At 36.6% G+C, this 19,195-nt stretch overlaps 1 protein-coding gene across 3 annotated transcripts in view; it reads left to right on the top strand.

Moving 5' to 3' along the window:
* Positions 1–19,195, top strand: part of LOC124721666 (segment polarity protein dishevelled homolog DVL-3) — a 137,774-nt gene that overhangs the window by 56,716 nt on the left and 61,863 nt on the right. For all 3 annotated transcript variants that reach the window (XM_047246739.1, XM_047246740.1, XM_047246738.1), the window contains 3 exons: positions 2,524–2,767; positions 4,719–4,847; positions 7,628–7,755. In XM_047246739.1, the coding sequence (XP_047102695.1) occupies positions 2,524–2,767; positions 4,719–4,847; positions 7,628–7,755 (501 nt within the window). The remainder of the gene's footprint in view (positions 1–2,523; positions 2,768–4,718; positions 4,848–7,627; positions 7,756–19,195) is intronic.

Genomic DNA, 19,195 nt, shown 5'->3' with positions numbered 1-19,195 from the left:
TACTAATCTTTTCAACATAGCCAAACTACTGGTGAGTTGTTATGCTGAAATGCCATCTCAAAAAACCACAGATTTTACTTGGAATCAAATTTTAGCAGGACATAGTATTGTATCTTTTAACACCTGACAGATAGAGATGTATAATGCCCTTTTACAGACTTCACCACCTTTGTGACGATTTTTGACAACATTTGGCAAGGGGAAATTTTTCCCAACCAGTGGGCTGAAAGTACAATTGTACCATTGGACCAAGATTGAAAATTGGTAAATCACTCACTCACTATAGACAACTTCAGACCAATCATTTCAGTGATGACCATATGTAAAGCCGTGGAATGAATGAATGATTGGTTGGTCATAGATTTCTTTGGTGTCTGGAAAAAAGAAACCTGCCTTTAACATTTCAATGCAGATTTCGAAGGTTCAGATCCACAACCAACCAACTTTTACGACTGGAGTTTGCTGTCAAAGAGGCCTTCACACTTGGGTGACACCAGCTTGTAAGGCAACTTACCATCTGTTGTTAAAAATTTGTCATCCCATTGGCATTTCTGAGTTAAAGTTGGTACAGCCGTTATTTATCAACATGTACAGGATTCTACAGGGTTCAGTCTTAAGTGTTACCGTCTTCACAGTTACCATAAATAGAATTTCTACTGTTTCGGGATGAAATATGTTGGCATCCATGTATGTCAACAACTTGTGTGTGTACTACAGTTACACTTTAGTATTCTCAGTGGAATATCATCTTCTGACAACCTTTCAGAAGACATAGGCATGTGCCCAAAATCAAGGGTATAGTTTTTCGCCTACAAAATCCTCAGTCATTCACTTTTGCAGAATTTGATCAGCCCACCCGCACCTTGTCAGCTTACCTCAGTCCAGACAGTAATGACAAATCATACCTCACTATACTTGAAGTCTTATGTTATTAGTCTTTATCACCTGTTTTACAAGGTTGGCTTGATATGTCTGGTAAATTTCTGTGAAAGAATTGAACATTTTTGTTGCGACTTCATGATTGGTAAGCTTGATTATTCCAGGGAACATATAAAGAATTTCAACAATGTACAGCATTCAGTTCATTGTTGACAGCCATCTGAATTGATCGGTATGTCGACTGAGATTGAAAATGGAGGAAACAGAGTTTCATCCCATTATTAAACATTTTCATTTGAAGAGTTGCATGCTGTGGCTTTCCAGTTATGGTCACCGCAAAGGAAACTATTGACAGAATCCCTGATATGGTAGTGAAAGACCACCAGATGAAAATTCATGAGGTTGCTGAGACTGTAGGCATCTCAACTGAGGGATGCATAATATCCTGCTTGGAGAATTGGCTATGAAGAAGTGTGAGGGGTAGGTGCCGTGATTGCTCAGTCAACCAAAAACAGATCCAGCACAATGTTTCAACACAATGTCTGTTGATGTTTTATCACAATTTGCAAGGCTTTTTGTGCCAGTTTGTGACATTTGATGAAACCTGGATCCATCATTACACATTAGATCAAAACTGCAGTCAAAACACTGGACAGAGGCTGGTGAAATTGCACTGAAGAAGGCAAAGGCCATTTTGTCAGCTGATAAGGTGATGGCCACTATTTTTGGGATTCCCAAGGAATAATCCTCATAGATTACTTGGAAAAAGGCAGATCTATAACTGGACCCTATTATCCATCACTGTTGGAGCATTTGAAACTTGTGGTGGTTGAAAAAAGACCAAGTTTGACATGCAAAAAAGTGTTCTTTCACCAGGATACTGCATCATCTCTCACATCAGTGATGACAACCTCAAAAGTGCATGAATTGGGCTTTGCATTGGTTCCTCGTCCACTCTATTCACCAGACTGAGGCCCAGGTGACTTCTTCCTGTTCCCTAATTTGAAACTTTGTCTTGCTGGGAAGAAATTTTCGTCAGATTAGGAAGCGATAGTTGCAATCAAAGAGTATTTTGTAAAGTTTGACAGAACCAATTTTTCCAAGGGAATGAAAAAGCTGAAGGGCCACTGGACAAAGTTTATATCTCTCAAAGGAGACCACGTCAAGAAATAAGGTGAGTTGTTTATGAAACCAACATTTTTCTTGCTTTTTTACCAGACTTATCAAATCACCCTTGTATATCAAATTATTTTTCCTGTGTGTGTGATGCCTCTCGTAGTGTCATTTCAGAAGAAGGAAGGAGGTATAGTTGGGGCTGTAGGCTATAGTGCTGAAGAAATAAAAATATGAATTTACCATAGGATATGTTTTGATTATATTGAAAATGTTTTTGTTGTTGATGGAAGCATGTAATACCATGAAACATGTATACTGCATGTCTCTTATTCTGTACTCAAAAAAAATTATCATCTTTTGTGTCATAGTGCAGTCAATAGTTACTGCTTTTTTTACTGTATAGTGAATGTTAATTGTTGTACATTCCCTTATAGGCTCTCTTACAACCCCAATTGAAGAGTATAGTAGGTAGTATGTTTACAGCATGTGTCTTAGGATTTAACTTTATTTTTCTTCTCATTTTGATAGATCACAGTAGTGTTTCAAGACTGCATTTGGGACGAAGGCGGCCTCAGCGGAGGAGAAGACATAGAGCTCCACCAGCTGTTTCCAGAACGTCATCATTTTCGTCCATCACAGATTCTACAATGTCCCTGAACATCATCACTGTTACACTCAATATGGACACTGTAAATTTCCTGGGAATAAGTATTGTTGGCCAGAGTAACAAAGGAGGTGATGGAGGCATTTATGTTGGCTCTATTATGAAAGGGTAGGTCATCATTTTCTTATTGTTGTGAGTAACTACTACTTTCTATAAACACAGTCTTGTAGCTTTTAAGAATTCTTGATAAATTTAACAATTGGTGCTGTTTAATTTCTGGGAAGAATTAGATAATGTGAAGTTATGTATTTCTCACAGCTTCAGTGACAGTGACCCTTGCGTTGGGATTGTAAATAAACGTTTCTCCATGAAAAATGGCCTTAAGATGGGAGTTCAGTTACTCATAGTAAATGTCATAAAGTATCACACTAGCTAGTAAACCAGAGTAAATTTTGTTAGGAATGAGTAGGCATGATTTTTTTCATGCAACCAACCCTACTACTGATATATGCATGACGCTTTTGTGACTGTGATGCATGCCACTTATGTGACTGTAATCACTTTCACACTTTGTGTGCATTTTAGAACTGTTCTCAGATTTTGAAAATAGTGAATTACTCAATCATATTTCCAATTAGACATGGATTTGCCCACTCCTTCCTTATTACTTCTTTTGTGTTTCACACCATTGGCCCCATGTGATGACAAAACATAGTTTACAGTGTCCTTACTCAGTCCTTATACTTCTACCACTGTGGATGTTTATTGTCCTTTGCCATGTAGCCCTTAATTTCAGACCTTATAAGCTGTGCGATTAAAAGGAAACCATGACAATCTTGGAATCCTGGGACCATATTTTTTAACTAGTTCATCTGTAACCTATTAGAGGCAACTATTGTTTATTGTAAGACAAGAAATATAATAAATTACCTTTTCTGATATTGGTTTTTTTCTGTTGCAGCAAGTTTTGCTGTAACTATTTGATTGTATATTATCAGTATACTCCTTTTTTTTCCCCATGAGCTATTGAAAGCCATTAGAAAAAAATGTTTTATACTGTTGAAAAATATAGTTATTTCTGAATCTCAGTAGATAATAAGTGTTGTGTGTTAACTGTGTACTATCACTTACCAATGCAGTGCACTCAAAACATATTTTCACCAGATTGGAATGAGATATGCTGCCCATCCAGCGTTAAAAATAATTTTGGTATGTTAGCCACATTCTGTACACAGAAACATACGACTAGGTGAGCATTGAATGCAAGTACTCAAATAATATGTGCAACTGGGGGAGGAGAGGGGCCCTCAAATGTTTGGTTGTGATCTCTCCACCACCACCCTTGCCCTTCTCATACCATTACACTCTGCCCTACATGACAGGGCTCTTCATGTGTTCAGTATGCAGTTTCAGTATATTCACCATTGACTACTTACAGCAGAATAGGTCTGAACATTAAATATGCAATTAACAATAACTTTACAGCAAAGTTTTTACAGTTTAATTCCACTTCTTTTAGGAACATTCTTATATACTAATGTCAGTGATTATTTCAAAATATTCTATTATCTTATAAAATGGGTGTTTGAGTAACCAGTCATAAATCTCACGTTTGAAAATATTCCTGGTCAGTGACCGAGCAGATGCTGGAAGTTTATTGAAGAGTTTTAAACTTATTATTTTGTGTGTGTTTGCAGTCTTTGTGAGTCTGTGTCTTGGTTTGTCGAAGTCAAGTTTGCCTCTGGTGTTGTGGGGATGTATGTTCTCTCTGGTCTCGAACTCGTTTAAGTTGCTTTTGACATAAAGCAGTGCTGTGTAGATGTATAGATTCACAACAGTTAATATCGTGCAAGACAAGCAAAACACAGCATGTGGCACACAAGTAAGAACTGCAGTTAGTTACTGCATTACACATATCATTTTATGCAGTGAAATAGCAGCCACAAAGATATTTTAATTGGAGTTTAATCTTCCTTTGTTCCTTTCAAGATAGTTTTTTTTTATATTTTTTTATTTCAGAGCAACATAGACACGTTAGTGTCTATTTCTCTCTCTCTCTCTCTCTCTCTCTCTCTCTCTCTCTCTCTCTCTCTCAAATAAATAATTTGAATTGTTTTAGGGGTGCGGTAGCCTTAGATGGTCGAATTGAACCTGGTGATATGATACTTCAAGTTAATGATATTAATTTTGAGAACATGTCCAATGATGAGGCAGTTCGTGTACTTAGAGAAGTTGTTCAGAAACCAGGGTAAGCCAAATATTTGTACTACACTAATATAGTATATATTACCATTTAGTTTCATGATAATATGTAGTGAAAATTAAGAGCTGCATTAAATTTGTTTTTGTGTGATTTTTTTTTTTTTTTTTTAATCTAATGCAATTGAATAAACAGAGTGGAACTGTTATACATAAATCCTACTCGGTGAAAAAGTATTACAGCTGTCGATCACGACATACCATTATGCATTGTGTGTATCATTTTACTAATATTGTATTTGTCTTTAGAGTCAATGACAGTGGTTGGATTTGTAACCATGATACAGTCAAATTTATTTTTATTTTGTAGACTTACTCAAGACAAGAATGTCAGTAAAATGTGTAATGACAACACTGGGCACAGTGCAACAGCTGGAATATGCACCAATAATATTGTTTCCAATGTAGGAAAAAGAAATGCATGATTTACATATTACAAAAGATAATTTTATACTTGCATAAAGATTTGAACAAAGAAAAAAAAACTGTATATACATTTTCTCTTTGATTTCCTGTTGCAATTTAAAGAAATCTTATCAACAGCAATGGAATGAATCATACCAAATATTAGACAGAACTGCCCCCCCCCCCCCCTCCCCCATGTTACACAAAACAGGTCGGAACACTGTTGCAGAAGCAATGAAAAAAACATGCCAAATTTAAAAGAACGCATTGTTACAGAAGCTCAAAATTCAGTGTGAACTTTAATGTGAGATGCTTTTAATAGTTTCCACAGTGAAATTCTGGCAGAAAATTCAGAGAGATTCTGGTCATATGTGAAGTTAAGTAGTGGCAAGACAATCAATACATTCACTGCATTGTAATGGTGGTAATGTTACCAACGAAGTGCCACTAAAGCGGCGTTATTAAAAACTATTATTGGAAATTCCTTCATCAAAGATGATGAAGTAAATATTCCAGCATTCAAATCAAGAATTGCTGCCGATATGAGTGACTAAACTAGAGATCCTCAGTGAAGCAAAGCAGCATAAATCACTTAAAAAAAGTCAAGTCCTCTGCTCCAGATTGTATATCAGTTAGATTCCTTTCATAGTATGCTGGCACAATAATCCATACTTGTCAACCATATACAACCACTTGCTTGACAGAAGATCTGTACCTAAAGACAATGTTGCACAGGCAACACCAGTACTCAAGAAAGGAAGTAGAAGTTATCCAATCAGTTACAGACCCATAGCATTGCTGGTGATTTGCCGTGAGATTTTGGAACATACACTCTATTCGAACATTATCAATTACCTCAAGAGCAAAAAAAAAAAAATAAATAAAATAAAAAATAAACTGTTGACACACAGTCAGCCTAGATTCAGAAAATGTTATTCTTGTGAAACACAACTAGCCCTTCATTCTCACAAAGTAGTGTGTGCTATTGATGGGGGATCTCGGATTGATTAGGTATTTCTAGATTTCCAAAATGCTTCTGATATTGTTCCTCACAAGTGGCTTCTAATGAAATTGCGTGCCTATGATGTATCATTTCAGTTATCCAACTGGATTTGTGATTTCCTGTCAGAAAGGTTACAGTTTGTAGTAACAAACAGAAAATTGTCAAGTAAAACAGAAGTGATACCTGACATTCCCCAAGGAAGTGTTGTAAGTCCTCTGCTGCCCTAATCTATCTAAATGATTTAGAAGACAATCTGAGCTGCCCTCTTTGATGGTTTGCAGATGATTCTGTTATTTACCATATATGTAGTAAAGTCATTGGAAGAGCAAAACCAATTGCAAGATGACTTGAGACACGATACCTGTATGGTGTGAAAAGTGGCAGTTGACTCTAAATAAGGTAAAGTGTGTTGTTATCCACATGAATACTAAAAGGAATCCATTACATTTCACAATAAATCACACAAATCTAAAGGCGGTTAATTCAGCTAAATACATAGGAATTGCAATTATGAACAACTTAAATTGAACGATCACATAGATAATTTTCTAGAGAAGACAAACCAAAGACTGTGTTTTATTGGCAGAACACGTACAAGATGCAACTGGTCCACTAGAGAGTGTCTATATACTATGCTTGTCAGTCCTTTGGTAGAGTATTGCTGTGCAGTATGGGATCCTTGCCTCCTTCAAAGGAGGACATCTCATTTTCTATTATAGAAAAATTGGGGAGAGAGCATCACAGGTATGATACGCGAAATGGGGTGGGAATCATTAAAACAAAGATGTTTTTCAGTGTGGTGAGATCTTTTCATACAGTGTCAGTCTACAATGTTCTCCGAATGTGAAAATTTTTTTGTGACGCCCACCCCTACATAGGGAGGAATGATCGTTGTAATAAAATAAGAGAAATAAGAGCTCACATGGAAAGCTTTAGATGGTTATTTTTCCTGTGTGCTGTTTGAGAGCGGAATGGTAGAAATACAGCATTAAAGTATACCCCTTGGCATACACTCAAGTGTGAATTGCAGAATAGTCATGTATATGTAGAAGGATAGTGTCAGAAAGTGGGAATAGAATTTGTTTATGGTACATTTTATAACAAAGTATTGATTCAGAGTATGTGTGCATTAATTGTAAAACCTGTATGAGAAAGACTAAAAAGATAGTACTTAAACAATTACATGTGTGTTATGCTTTAGGACATGCATACTTAGAATTAGTATTTATTCCCTTATGTTACTTGCTGTCACATGCAGTGTTAAATTATTGTTTCACTTGTAAATTTTTGTTTTGCTTTTATATTAACTCAAAGACTTTTAGTTACATTATTAATTTGTGTTTAAAATTTGTAACTTTCAGTCCTATAAAACTAGTGGTTGCGAAGTGTTGGGATCCAAATCCAAAAGGTTATTTTACAATTCCAAGGACAGAACCAGTACGACCAATTGATCCTGGTGCCTGGGTTGCCCACACAGCAGCAATAAGAGGTTGGTGTTCACATACCATAGGATATCTCATGCTGGCAGAAACATGTACAGGGTATCCCAGAAGGAATGGTTGAGATTCTGGGATATGACAGGAACAATCATTTGAAGCAAAAAAAGCCTAGTAAGCATGGGTTGTAAAATACATACCTTAAGAGCTATGAGCAGTTCTTCATCTTCACTACCGTGAAACACATTTCTTCTACTGAACAAGTGCTCATAGCACTTAAGGTATGTGTTTTAGACCTCATGATTTCTAGACTTTTTTTCTGTTTTCGTCCATACTTTCTAAAAAATGGAAAACAAAGCGCTTGCAGGAGAGAGATGTCTCACAGTATCGAAGATGTAGTATTGCTCATGGCTCTTAAGGTATGCATTTTAAAGTCCATGTTCATCAGACTTTTTTTGCTTCAAATGACGGTTCCTTTTTTATCCCCAATACTGATCATTGGGCCTGTGACACCCTGCATATACAAGATAGTCACAAAAATTGTTTGTGATAATAGTGTCATTGACACTGGGTGCAGAGTTGATTTGTAATTTTTGTTAATGAAACCTAAAATTTAATTCTTATGAATATTTTAGTATGACATTCTGAAATAATCCTGCTGTCAGATTGGAAAATCACATGAACATTTGTCAGTCTCATAATTATGTAGTTCTTGTCAGATCTTAGTACCTGTTATATTTTTAACTGATTTCTCTGAGTATGCAATGTGGCATAGTTAAAATACTTAAATTCACGCTCAGGAGTACCGGTTCCCTATTGGGCCATCCAGATTAAGGTATTCTTTGGTTTCCATAAATTGATTGACAAATCCTTCGAAAAGGGCACAGCTGATTCATTTCCCAGTCTGAGCTTATAGTCCATCTGTTATGATATCACCAAGAGAATATTAAATCCCAGTCTTCATTTGTTAATTTCTGTAAATGTTTCTCACTTTGCGTAGTGGGAATGATCATAAAAAAAACTATTTCTGCTTCCTGTGGTTGCTCAAATTGTGTTGTCTTTTGTGCCAATTTCTGTTGCTTTGTTAGATATGGTTATCTGCTATCCACATTATTATTCAGTATTGGGACGTCATCGACAGCTAAGAATGGCTCCATTATTTCTCATTTCTTCATATATGTGCCTCAAATATAAAAATGACAGATAGAAGTTTGGTTCAATTTCTCTTTAAAAAGACTGTCTGTCAAGGACAGAATAGGAAGCATTATTTTTAAGGGATCAACCACTTAATTATATACCTATAGCTATTTATGACAATTTTACAAATTTCAAAAGTTTACTTCTGTATTTATACAGTTTTTATATTCTGTTTTGTTTGCTTCCAGCTTGATTTTTTTACTGCCTTCGGCTATTTTGTTATGAATCCTTTCATAGACTTGTAATGCACATAGTATTGGAGTAATTTGTGTGTTAATTACATATCCTCCCTGAATATAAGCACATGTATTTCACTTCACCATTTTATGGTGTATTCATGTTTCCAAAATTGCTTAAATGTTTTACTTAACCAACTGACATCTGGATGTTGAGCTTAATTTACCCATTTTGCTAAATGTTACATCCATTATTAATGTTTTCTCATTGCTCATTTCTTTTAACATATTTTTGTACATCAAGCATGATTTTTCCATTAGTGTGGTCTACTCCCATTTCTGTTCATGTTTTCCTCCTGATATTAAGTGTGGTGGTCTCTCCCCTCCCCCATTACAGATGGAAATTAAGTCACCTTACTGCTTCTGTCAGGTTATGGAATTGTGGTTGGTGATGTTGGCTCCTGCCCTCCCCCCCCCCCCCCCCCCCCTCTCCCCGGGCCACATCTTACTCCTTACCCATGTTGAATAAGCTTTGACCAAAATTAATGTCTGCATGTCTGTCATCTTTATTTTACCCACATTGCATTGTGGAATTGTATTATCCTTCCTCTTACATCTTACTTGTATTGTTGTTTGTTTATTTATTTTTCGCTCCATATTTTGATCCCCAGATCCAGCTTAGATATTCACTGTTCATCCCCCCCCAGTTTAATCTTGCCAGGCCAGGTGGTCTAGTAGTATGGCATCTGCCTCGAAACCAAGAGGTTACGGGGTAATATTGTAGTCGAGCCACAGAAATTTTCATTGTGCATTTGATCTACTCTTCACAACTCAGTGACATGATGATCCACCAGATGTGACACATGGTTCAGATTCCATGTTAAACAGTAGGTCTTGTTTCCCAAGTTGGTGAACCGGGATAGATTAGGGACATGCAATTCGCTGAAGCGGCGTCCAATTAAAGGTATTGCATGTGGCCATTGTGCCACATGAAATTAATAAAATGGAATCTTGCACAGACCTTCATAAATGGGTCTTCTGATATCTTTCTGGTGTTCATATTATTTACATCTATTTGTGGAAGTTTTATTTAATCTCTCCTGGTTTCCTGTCCTTCCCACCATTTCATAACTTGATATTTAATCTCTGAATTTACGTTTATTGTAGGCCTTAATATTGCAGTCACTGCGCTGAGAGCAGCACAACTTGTATTCTTCAATATTGCTGCCCCATCCAGTATCAGTCCTCCTCTTTTTTTCTTCACAATATAGTTTTATTGTATAATAGACTTTACTGGCTATCAGTTTCCTGTTGCTAGCTCATTAGTCCAATAAAAATATAATTTAAGACAGGTAACTTGTGAATCAGTGAGTAGAGCCGTTGGAATCAGTAACAAATGTAGAATTTTTTAAAGGTTTCAGCTTGGTACGTAAACAGTAATATCCCACTTTTAAAAATATTTGTCTCTATAAAGATACTCTTACAATTAAAAATGTAGGATTCAATCATAGAAGTATAGTGTTAAAGAAATGGTCCACATTTGTAGTTTGCCCAGATTGGCTGCATATTTACAAATATATATCTGAAAGCAGTGCAAGTATCAAATTTGGAAGGAAGTTAGAAGATCAAAATTTGGAGAATTTAGCCAGAAGATGTAAAATTCATGTGTTGTTTCAAAATTCTGCTGGTCTGTAGTAAATGAAGACGGAGAGTATGCTAACAACAAATTATTGGTTGCATTTATGCATCAGCTCCGGAGGATCACACAGAGGTACAAGACTCCTCTTCTGTTGGATTCTATTTCCTGCTTTCTGCCACCAATTACTTATGCTTGTTTGCAGCAAGTCCTCGGGATTCTGTTTAAACACATTTTCTTTTATCTGTGCTGGTGGTATTCTTCTGCGGGAAATAAAATCCAAGGATTTCTAAGGCCATCAAAGTTTGTCCATTTTTAGTAGTAAATTAATTATTATTATTTACATTTTATGGCCTTCATTGGGCCACTCTAGCCAACTTTATACAAGGAATTTTTCAGTTTCCTGTCAGCCCAGCACTTCTTCATTCTTTTGGATCTCATCCTTCTTTCTTCATCAGAAATCACCCTTCCTATTGTCTGGTTGTTGATTCTTGTTTGCAGTCTGGTTTGATTGTTTGTGTTTCCTGATTTTGTCAGTTTTGTTTCTTAGGTCTTCCAATGTAATCTGTAGCTCATCCATATCTTAGAGTTCTGTAATCCACTTAATGTTGCACTTACTGTTCCACAATTTTTCTATTATTCTCCTGATGATCCTGTTCTCTGGTGTTCTGATTACCGTATTTACTCGAATCTAAGCCGCCCTTTTTTTCCGGTTTTTGTAATCCAAAAAACCACCTGCGGCTTAGAATCGAGTGCAAAGCCAGCGAAAATTCGGAAAAAAGTTGGTGGGTGCCGCCATAACTTACTTCTGCCGTCGAATATATGTAGCGCTACACAGGCATGCTATGTACGCACAAAGATAAATACTGGCGCCAAAACCTGTGCGGCAGTAAAAAAAAAAGGGGGGGGGTGGAAGACGAGCTATTTTCTCCGCCCCGAGTTTCGACCATTGCATTTTCATACATTATCCAACGAAGTAAATACAAATTCCGCATGGTTCATCTTCGAACGTAGCAGCATTTCAATGTACTACAAAAATCTGACTGGAAAGACCGTTTGGGATGTTTGTCAATATGGCCAACTCGTTCTGAATTTTTTCCTATCTGTGAGAAGAGATGGTTGCTATAATAGGAACTTTTATAAATTGTGAATCACATGCAGTATTCTCATCACCATAAGAATAATACGCAAATAAACATTTTGCCATGTATTGTTTCATGTTTGCTGCTATCCCATTTAAATCCGGTCTGCCTAATAAACTACGAAACTAGAGTGAGACAACAGCAAACGCGGAAGAATATACATATCATGTCATGTTTATATTCGTAATATTCTTATCCTTAATAGTGACACAGTCAGAAATTAAGCACGGCAATTGACTTGATTTTTAAATCTAAGATGACTCTAATTTCTGTGTAGAATGTAATGTACTAAAGAGGCGCCTGCAAAGATTTTCAAACGGAGAAAAATTTTTGCTAAACTCTCGTTCAGAAAGTCTTCTATCATACACAGTCTATTATTTGGTTCTTGTTGATCATTATCAAAGAAAGCAGCAGTGTAAGTAACAACAAATAGCAGTTTCTTGCCATTGTTTCGCTAATGAGACGATTCCTCTTTTTTTTAAAAAAAGCGGCGGTAGCGCTCACAAAAGCAAGCCATGCCGCGAGCGGCGACAGGCCGTGAACACGCACTATCAGAATGCAGCAAACAATGCATGACACAGTACAGTAACGCATTTTCAGCTTAGAGCGACGTAAACACCTTTAACAAAGAAAACTGCGCTTATCAGATCAAAGAAAAATAAGCTATCAATTCAAACCAGACGAAGCACGTGGAAAAGGAAGGGTACCTGTATAAATACGGACGGAGCGCCTGACGCATAGCAATGGCTACCTGGTAAAGCTTAACTGCTAACTTAAGACTCGAACCAAACTACTGTGGCTGTATCATCATTCATTCGACCTAAATTGTGTCTCATATTACAATGGACCAACTTTGTTTCGATTTGGAGATGTGGCCTATAATTTTTCTCTCCCCTTGAATTTCGAGTCTCAAATTTCAGGTGCGGCTTAGATTCGGGGAAAATATTTTTTCCTTGATTTCAAGTCTCATTTTTCAGGTGCGGCTTAGATTCGAGTGTGGCTTAGATTCGAGTAAATACGGTAGATGTCCGAAAAACGAAATGTGTTTCTTCCTGATTGTACTCATTACTGGTTCTATTTCTTTGTAGACTGTTTCATTTGTAGCTACTCTCCAGTGTCCATCTTTCTGGTACGATTTGCTGATGCACGCTCTGATGATTCTTCCCTTTATTTTGATTATTTTGTCTATTTGTGCAGTGTTAGTTGTTTTGAAGATGGTTTTAGTTGCGTATGTTATTTCTGGTTGAGTGGCTGTTTTGTAGTGTTTTAATTTTGTTGCTATTGACAGGTTCTTTTTGTTGTAGGTGTTCTTGGTGATATATTGTGCTCTAGTCAATTTGTTTATTCTGTTACGCCATTTTGACTTTTCATTGAGGTTATATAGTATGATTTCTCCCAGATATTTAAATTTATATACAATTTTGATTTCTTGGTTTCCTATGGCAATTTTGTTTATGAGTGGTGGGTCAGTTAATGTGATGACTGTTTTTTCAAAGGATATTCCAAGACCAATTTTTTGTGCTATTTCCTGTAGTGAGATAACTTGTTGTTTGGTTTCCTGAATACTGTTGGACAAGAGAGCAAGGTCAGCAGCAAATCCTAGTAAATTTAAACTTATGTTGTCTTTGGGTCTTCCAGTTTGGATGTTCTTTGGGTTAGTCTTGTACCATTCCCTCAGTATGTATTCTAAAGCATAGTTGAACAGCAGGGGTGTCAAGTGATCTGCTTGTCCTAAACCTGTTTTTATGATAAATGGCCTAGAGAGTTCCCCCCCCCCCCCAGAACTTGACTTTTGATACAGTGTTGGTTAAGGTGAGTTCTATCAATTTGATAAATTTTGTATAGAGCCCGAAATTTCTTAAGAGTTTTAATATTGAAGATCTATGGATACAATCATATGCCTTTTTAAAGTCCACGAAGGTTATTACAAGAGGTTTATTTCGTTTCTTGTAGTATGCTATGGCTAGTTTTAAAGTGATGATCTGTTCTGCACAGCTTCTCCAAGGTCTGAAGCCTCCTTGGCATTCATCTAATTCTTCCTCTAGTTGTTCTTTGATCCTTTTGTATATGATTCTGGAGAAAATCTTGTATGTGCAGTCTATGGGAGAGAGACCTCTGTAATTATCTGGGTTGCTTTTATCTCCTTGTCTGTGGAGTGGGTGGATTATTGCTGTGGTCCAATGTTCGGGAAACTTTTCTGTTATCCAGATTTCTGTTAGGGCTATGTGTAAGTATGTTCGAACTGTATCTCTGGCATATTTCCACATTTCTCCGCATGCCTTATAATTTTTTATCTCTCTGAGTGCTGTTTCCACCTCTTGGATTGTTGGAGGATTTATGAGATCAGATGGAGTCTTGATGGGTGTGTCTGTATTAATTGCTAAAAGTTCCTGGGATTCTTCACAATTCGAAAATTTACTAAATGCTTTTGCCATGATTTTGGCATTTTCCTTGTCATTATGTGCCATTTTTCCATCTTCCCTTTTCAGCATTAATGTGGGAGGGGCAAATGTTTGTAATTGTCTTACAAACATTTTGTAAAAGTCTCTGGAACTGGTTTTGTGGTAATTTTCTTCTATTGAGTCAATTAGATCTTTCTGTGATTGTCTCTTGGTTTGGCTGATAATTTGTGTGAACTTTTTCCTGATATTTTTGAGGTTGGTTGCATTTTCTTCTGTGTTGTGTGTTTGAAATTTGTAACCATGCATGATGTCTTTCTTCATTAATTTTGTCACATTCCGAGTTCCACCAGATATGTCATTTACGTGGCTTCAATGGGGCTCAATTTTCTCCTTGTTGCCTGAGAATTTGAACCAGTCCTTCTAAATTATGTCAGTTTTATGTTTTGTGTGACTTCACTATATTTAGCATTTCTAATTAATTGGTGGGAATCGAAGTTACTCTTTCGTTTATTGCACTTTGGTTTCTTTTTTAGTGGGGTGAACTTAATTTTGATTTTGATAATGTAATGATCTGAACGTGTATCTACCCCTCTTAATACTTTAACACAGTAGACTTCTCCGTGGAAGAATTTGTCCATAAATACATGATCCAGCTGCCATTCTCCTTTATCTCCAATCAGGATGTTTCCAAGTTTTAAGTTTGTTTGGCCTCCTTTTGAAGTATGTGGACTTTGAGATCAGTTTGTGTTCCCTACAGAGTTCAACAAGTCTTTGACCATTCTTATTTGTTTGTTTATGTTTAACCGATTTCCCAATGATATCCCAGTATTTCTTTTCTCTTCCGAGTTGGGCATTGAAGTCCCCTAACAGGATCTCAACATTGTTAATATTTACTTGGTTTATTGTTTGGCCAATGAGATCCCAAAACTTTTGCACTTCTTTCCTATTCTTTGTTAGAAAATTCTTCTCGTTAGTAGGGGCATGGACCTTAATGATGGTATAAATTTTGTTGGATGCTTTTAAACTCAAAGTTGCAATTCTCAGGAAGATGGCTTGAAAATCGATAATTGAATCTATTATTTTCACATTGACTAGAAACCCAGTTCCAAATTGGGGACATTCTTTCATAACCCTTATTCTAGGTTTCCCATTGTAAATTCTGTAACCTTGTGATTCGAATGGTTCTTCTGTAGTATTTCTCATTTCCTGGAGTCCTGCTACCTAAATTTCTGTTTATCTAATTCACCCGCCAACTAATTTAGTTTTCCTGCTTTAATTAGAGAATTAATATTATGAGTAGCAATGTAGTTGACCTGATCTTGTTTGATCCTGTTCTTATGAACTGGCATAAGAATGGATGATTGCTAATGCTCCGACTCATTGACGCCTTCTAGGTGGCTACCCACTGAATCCGATGTAGCCTTCTCCTGCATTCTTGGACAGGACGGTGGAAATTTTTTTCCTAAAAGACCGTTACATGGTTGACTTTTGAAGGTAGTTAACCTTGGGTGGAGCAAGCTCCGATTTACAACTATGGTTGTCAACTGCAGAACCACAATCCTAGATTTCCTCCTAACTCACTAAGATATCATTTTCCCGCCAATACTCAGGTGGCTGATTGCAGTGGTTTCCCATTGGGCGATGGGGTCGCCATGTTCCTATGTCAAGTAAATTAATTATTAATAATAGTTATATTTCTGAACCTTTTCTTGATAACAGTCCCCTAAATTGTAATTTATTGATGTTACTGAAGCTAGAGTTTGTATGAAACAAGAAAGGACAAAATTAATATGAAAAATTACAAGGAGACAGTATGTCTGGCCAGTACTTATCCTTCTGGAGACAGAGTTGCTGTATTGCTGATGTACACATTAAAAGTAGAAAAAACCTGTAACTAACTTTCGGCACTGTCATTTCACTCATTGAGAGTCTTCTAGGACATAAAAGGGGTGTACACACCCTGGGAGATCCCAGAAGAAACTGGGATTTTTTTAGAATTCTGTGAAGTTTTCATTGTTTTAGTTTTCAGGTAAATTTTTGTAATTTTGACTTACAAGAACGGATACTGTAATCAAGAATTTTACTCTAGCCCACTATTGCAGAATAATACTGCAGTGATAAAACATCAATGAGAGAGTAACACCAAAATAAAACTTTGCTTTTGATGAGTGTGATGTTACAACTGTTTACAATTTTAACAGGCTGTGGGAAAATGTTGCAAATGATGATTTGAGAAGCGTTAATTAGAAAATTTCCTTTTACGCAAGATGAGTTATGTTACATGTGAGAATGTGCGATGAATTACTTAAATCACGGAGTGTTTGACTGTCATTCAAAACTGAACATTTTGAGGACCACCCACTTAGAAAAAATTAGGGCCTAGAAGACCAGGGTTTATGCCATTTTTTAAAATTTTTTCTGGGTCACTTGTGTTTGACATATCTTAAAAGGTAACACACACTATAAATGACCAAGGCTCAAGGTTAATTTTTCATATTTATATTAGCTCTTTCATAGATAACAATTTATGCAATAACGATGACAAAAAATATAATACTCCTTAAAAAAGGGGGGGGGGGGGGGGGGAGTGGAGTGAGTTCTTGAGAAGTTTCACACGTAATTGGCTTTTTTATGGAAAGGTCAAAGTGCTGTACTTGACAATTCAGCTAGGTAACCCACAAAATGTTCTGTTCACAGGAGTGAAATTTGTAATCGTGCTTGTCAGAAACATTCAGCTGCTGCAATTTAAGCTGTGCTCTTAGGATCCTGCCTAACCACACTCTCGGAAGAAAATAACAAAAAATTTTTGACGACCATTATTATATGTGAAAGCTTAGCTTTTCGTGTAGCTATATTGACTTTGATTATTTGCATGTTTGCGCTATTTAACAGGGATTTTGCTTGCCTGACTACATCATATGTCCTATGCTGTGAATTTCTGTTGTCATTGGCTGGTGAGATTACGTAACACGAGCTATACTGACTGACAAAAGTGCATTTTGCAGTGCATTCACAATTTTGGTGCTTCAGAAGCCACTATGCTGTATTTGGTAGAATTCGTATTTATACTTTCGAAAAATATGCAATGTATGTGTTGCTGCATATTGGAGATCTTTCCAACACACATCGTTTTGTTGCTGGGTTGCATTTCCTAAAGTGCTGGGAAGTTCAATGTTGGTGTATAAAACCTTTTATCATACAAAGGATTGGTAAGTTTTACAACTCTGAGGGAAAGTATATTATCACTTAACATTGAAAAAAAATGCACTTTCACCTGGGAAAATATGTATTTTCACCCCAGAAAAAGTGTGTTTTTAACTGTGAAATCTGGGAAAAGTTGTGATGATCTCCCCCTCTCTCTGCATATACCCGCTGGAAAAACGAAAGAAAGAAAAAGATCTGTAGGATTTTATTTTGAAGAAAATTAAATAGGAGTTAGCAGCACCACAAATTTTACTAATAAGTTGTGTTCTAGAAGAAGTTACTTTCCCTGGCTAACTGAAACTGAGCAAGATAGTGAAGCATTTAGCGCACTGGACTTGTATTCATGGCAATGATGGTTCAGATCCCCACTCAGATCTAAGTTTTACATACATACATAGGACATATACCAGCATGGTTTCATTGAAATGGGCACTGCCTGTTTCTGTTCTTATCATTCCTGAGTCAAATGTTGTGCTCTGTCTAATAACTTTGTTGTTGTTGCAACTTCACATCTTAATCTACCTTCTTTTCAAGCCTTAGTTCGAAAAAAGACACGTGATGGTGTTCAGAACAACAGATCTGTTGCATCACTGTGGCTCTCACTAAATTAATAATAAAATAATGTTGAAAAGTCTCTTGGAACACTAAGTGATGATGGATAATGCAATTTTACAGCATGCTTTAATAAGAGGCCGAAGTATTACCTAAGCAGCTGCACAGTTTGTCTGTAGTCCACTTAAAAAGACGAAGTACCAAGCAACTAGAATGTCTTAAGTCTCTCCAGAGGCCTTGAATTGGTTACATCATGGTATACTTTTATCAGAACTTGCAAATTGCAGTGCCAGTGAAGAATTTGTACCATTACTATAATCATTCATAAAAGACAGAAAATAAACTATGGTCAGAAATAATATAATGAAGAAGTAGTAGAAAGAGAAATATCCATAACATGAAGCATAAATGAGACATGAATACTACAATTCACGTCACCTGGCTGTCGTGTTTACAGTGCCACGTCACTGAAAATTATGAGCCCCACCTGCAACAACCCCAGTTGGGCACCGGTGCACAATGTTACGCAGTCTTATCCATAGAATATTGTATGCTGCATATATTGTATAGGTATTACACTCTGATCAAATAGTTTATTTGGATACAATTCATTAAGAAATAGTGTGTATTAGGTAATATTAAATTTCCTCATATTGAGGCAGAATTCCTATGTATATTAGCATTTACCACAAAATGCTAATTTCTCAGGTCCCTAGTTAACCCTGTAACTGCTCTGGATGTGTTAACGCATGCCTTTGTACCTGTCCCTGTGTGCTCTGATGAACGTGTTTACGCACACCACCAGTCCTTCTACCTGAACGTTTCTACGTGTAGACACGTTTAGAGTACCAGGTAGAAGGACTGGTGGCACGCGTACACACATTCAGAGCACACAGGGACAGGTACAAAGGCGCACGTTAACGCGTCCAGTGGAGTTAAAGGGTTAAAAGACTGTTTTTGTATTAAACACCAAATACAGTACACTATACTTCAAGAGTTGTTCTTTTTCAGTTTATATTTGTATTTTCTACCACTTAATGAGAGTTTGAACCTCTTAATTATTTTCTCCTTTTACCCAACTATTTTCCATAAAATGTATGTAGTTACAGAATTCTAGTGTGTGTCTGCATTAGGTTTAAATGTACTCATTTGGATGCAGTGGGCAAGATATATACTCTCTAATC

The sequence above is a fragment of the Schistocerca piceifrons genome, chromosome X, assembly GCF_021461385.2.
Source record: "Schistocerca piceifrons isolate TAMUIC-IGC-003096 chromosome X, iqSchPice1.1, whole genome shotgun sequence".
Taxonomy (NCBI): Eukaryota; Metazoa; Arthropoda; class Insecta; order Orthoptera; family Acrididae; genus Schistocerca; species Schistocerca piceifrons.
This window is presented reverse-complemented; position numbering and strand designations above follow the sequence as displayed.